Genomic DNA, 2,916 nt, shown 5'->3' with positions numbered 1-2,916 from the left:
ATGAATTGTAGTAGAGTTGCTGACGAGGAAGGTTTTAAGGCTGAGCTTTTCAAGTTTGGTTCCTCTGTTTTGGGTCCCTATCTCTCTATTCTTTTTAATAGAGTGATTCATACTGGGTTTCTAGTTTCTTGGTCTAGGCACTTGATTCATCCCATTCATAAGACCGGGCCTGTTTCTGATCCGGGGAACTACAGAACCATCATGATCGGGCATACTTTTGCCAAACTTTATGCCACTGCTCTGAATAGTATGTTATTTGTGAAACTTGATAGGATTGGTTGCAGGGCCAGAGGACAGGCAGGCTTTTAGACTGATTATCAAACTATGGATCATATCTTCACTTTACTGGCTATTATTGAGGAGGCTAGACACAGATTGAAAAAAGTTTATTGCTGCTTTGTTGATTTTCGTAAAGCCTTTGATTCTGTTCCTAGGGTGGCTCTGTTTGAGAGACTTAGGGAGATCACTATTTCTAAGATGCTACGTATTGCTATTATGAGACTGTATGAGACTGTGGTTGGCAGATTTCAGACTCCTAATGGCTTCTCAGATCCTATCCATAATACTATTGGGGTTAAGCAGGGTTGTCCTCTCTCCTCGACTTTATTTGGGTTATATATTGATGAGCTTGAGGACTTCGTCTTGAAGTCTTCGCTCCCGAGTGATGGTTGTTATCTTTATCAGGTTCTGATCTCGACCCTCCTCTTTGCAGATGATATTGTTCTCCTTGCATCCTCTCCTGATGGGTTACAGAGACTTCTTGATAGATTGGCTTTATTTTGTGATCGGAGACAGCTGGTCATTAATTTGGGTAAGACTCGGGTCATGGTCTTTAATTGTTTAAAGAATTCTCATCTTTGCTTCATATTTCAAGGCTAGGAGATTGAGATTACTTCATCCTATTTATATCTGGGTGTTTTGTTTGCTAGACCGCGATTTAGTATGAGACCTGCTATTCAGCCCAGAGTTAATAAGGGTATGGATTCTCTTGCTTTGCTTGAGAAACAATGCTTCAAACATCACTTCCAGGATACCCCGTCTAAGCTATCTCTTCTTGATGCCCTTGTTCAACTGACTGTTCTTTATGGCTTTGTGGTTTGGGGCCCTTCTCTCCTTAGTTCAGATTGGGCATTGATTGAGCGAGTTCAGACTTTATTTTTACAGTGCATCATCAGATGTCATAGATCTACTCCCCCACAGTATCATTCTTGCTGAGTTTGGAGCTCATCCTTTCAGACTCGTAGCCATCTTTGACTTAGTATGGTTTCTTCATCACCTTCGTGGGTTCGCTGATATGGCGGGTGATTGTGATCGTTACTCTTATTTAGCTTATTGCTCCGCGGTTTCCACAATGGCTGTTGAGTCTGGTGCTCGGGCGCGGTGTTGGTATGCGCAGGTTTCTTCTTTGCTGAGTTCAATTGGGATTGATATTGAATGTCTCCCTCCTTTTCAGTTCTCTTTGGATGCCCCTGCTCATCTTCTCCCTTCTCAGCAGGAGTTGAATGAGCATGTTCCTCTTGATATTTATCAATGTTATATTACTGCTATCTGGGTTAACCCTCCTGGTGGGTTACGCCCATGGATTTTGTTTTATGCGACACACTTTTTGGAGATCTCAGATGGGATTATTACTCGGCCAAGCTATCTCTCATGGTGTTGGTCTCATGCCTTGCAGATTTCTTTAGGTTCTTTCAGAGTTGGTTCTCACCATCTTTGAGCTCAGTTGGATCATCAGATTGCTAGAGAGGAGCGGACTTGTGTGTTTTGCACTTTGGGGGAGGTGGAAAATGAAGCTCACTTTCTTTTCCGATGCCCTATTTACTATGAGATCAGAGGGAGGTTCTTTTGTTTGTTCAGAGAGTGTTTCTCTCTCTATGATTTCTTCAACTACTATGATCAGAGATGCCTTGCACTGTATCTTCGTGAGGCTACTATGCTCTGGGATAGTATGATTTGGACTCCGCTTCTACACCCACACTCATCTACTCAGCTCATTACTACTTTTTAAAAACCTTTATCCCCCTTCCGTGGTGTGAAAAGGCCCTCTAGCTCTATTCGACTTGATGAGCCTTCTAGACATGTTAGATCCCGTTCTGCTTATATGCACCAGCGACACTTTTCTGGGAATGGTTGGAGATAGTAGAATATTTCTATGCATTGGCACATGTTTCATGCTCTGACTGATTTCTTTTTACCCATGAAAGCATCATAATGCATTTTGTTGCATTTTGTTGCTTCTCTTCGGACACCTTTGCGTGCTCCTACTGGTTTCTATCCTTCTTTGCTGTAATCTTTTAGTCACATAGACCTCTTTCTGGTCTTTTGTTGGACATTAATAATATTATCTTATCTTATCTCCTTGCTAATCAACTAAGTGATAGTACTTGGATCATATAAGCAATTGTCATTCGAACAAATAGCAAGTTTGACATCAATGACAAAACAATGATTGCAAACATTCTTTATCAACTTCATCGTTCTTCAACAATGAATTTTTCAATCATTTTCCAACACTAAGACTATTTGGATAGTGAGTTAAGTGGTCTTACCCTTAAAGTTGTTTGGACAATGGGTCCTTCTATTGTCCACAACTCCTAACATGGTTGGAATCTGTTCACAGGAATTCAAAGTCTGCATATAGGGACTGATATATATTGAATGTATTTCATTGACTCCTTACAAAGTCTATTCTGTTACAAGGAACTTATATATTAGTAAATCATTTTGTGGATACTATCCCCACCAAGGTTTTCACTTTAATCAAGGGTTTCTCTAGTTAAAAAATATGGTGTTATTGTGTATGGTGAACTTTGTATGATTTTTCTATTTACTATGTACATGTTTTGAAATTACCAAGGATAATGAGAGGTGTTTTAATGGCATAACTGATTCACCTCTCGTGTTAGTTATCCTAGT

General features: G+C 40.2%; 1 protein-coding gene across 1 annotated transcript; it reads left to right on the top strand.

Annotated features, from left to right (window-relative positions):
• Positions 1-324: 324 nt before the first annotated feature.
• On the top strand, positions 325-1,215 carry LOC149560624 (uncharacterized). The gene is made up of 3 exons (XM_089827653.1): positions 325-583; positions 713-798; positions 880-1,215. Exons 1-3 carry the CDS (start codon positions 325-327, stop codon positions 1,213-1,215), a joined length of 681 nt encoding a protein of 226 aa, XP_089683779.1.
• Positions 1,216-2,916: the final 1,701 nt, after the last annotated feature.

Source organism: Cupressus sempervirens, chromosome 4, assembly GCF_028749045.1.
Source record: "Cupressus sempervirens isolate cs-2001-9-10 chromosome 4, ASM2874904v1, whole genome shotgun sequence".
Taxonomy (NCBI): Eukaryota; Viridiplantae; Streptophyta; class Pinopsida; order Cupressales; family Cupressaceae; genus Cupressus; species Cupressus sempervirens.
Note: the sequence above shows the minus strand (reverse complement) of the source record. Positions and strands in the feature narration are given on the sequence as shown.

Coding starts and splice junctions, on each gene's coding strand:
- LOC149560624 (XM_089827653.1), top strand. CDS start 325: ATGGATCATATCTTCACTTTACTGGCTATTATTGAGGAGGCTAGACAC. Junction 584..712: donor TACTATTGGGGTTAAGCAGG/GTTGTCCTCTCT, acceptor TCCTCTTTGCAG/ATGATATTGTTCTCCTTGCA. Junction 799..879: donor TTTGTGATCGGAGACAGCTG/GTCATTAATTTG, acceptor TTTCAAGGCTAG/GAGATTGAGATTACTTCATC.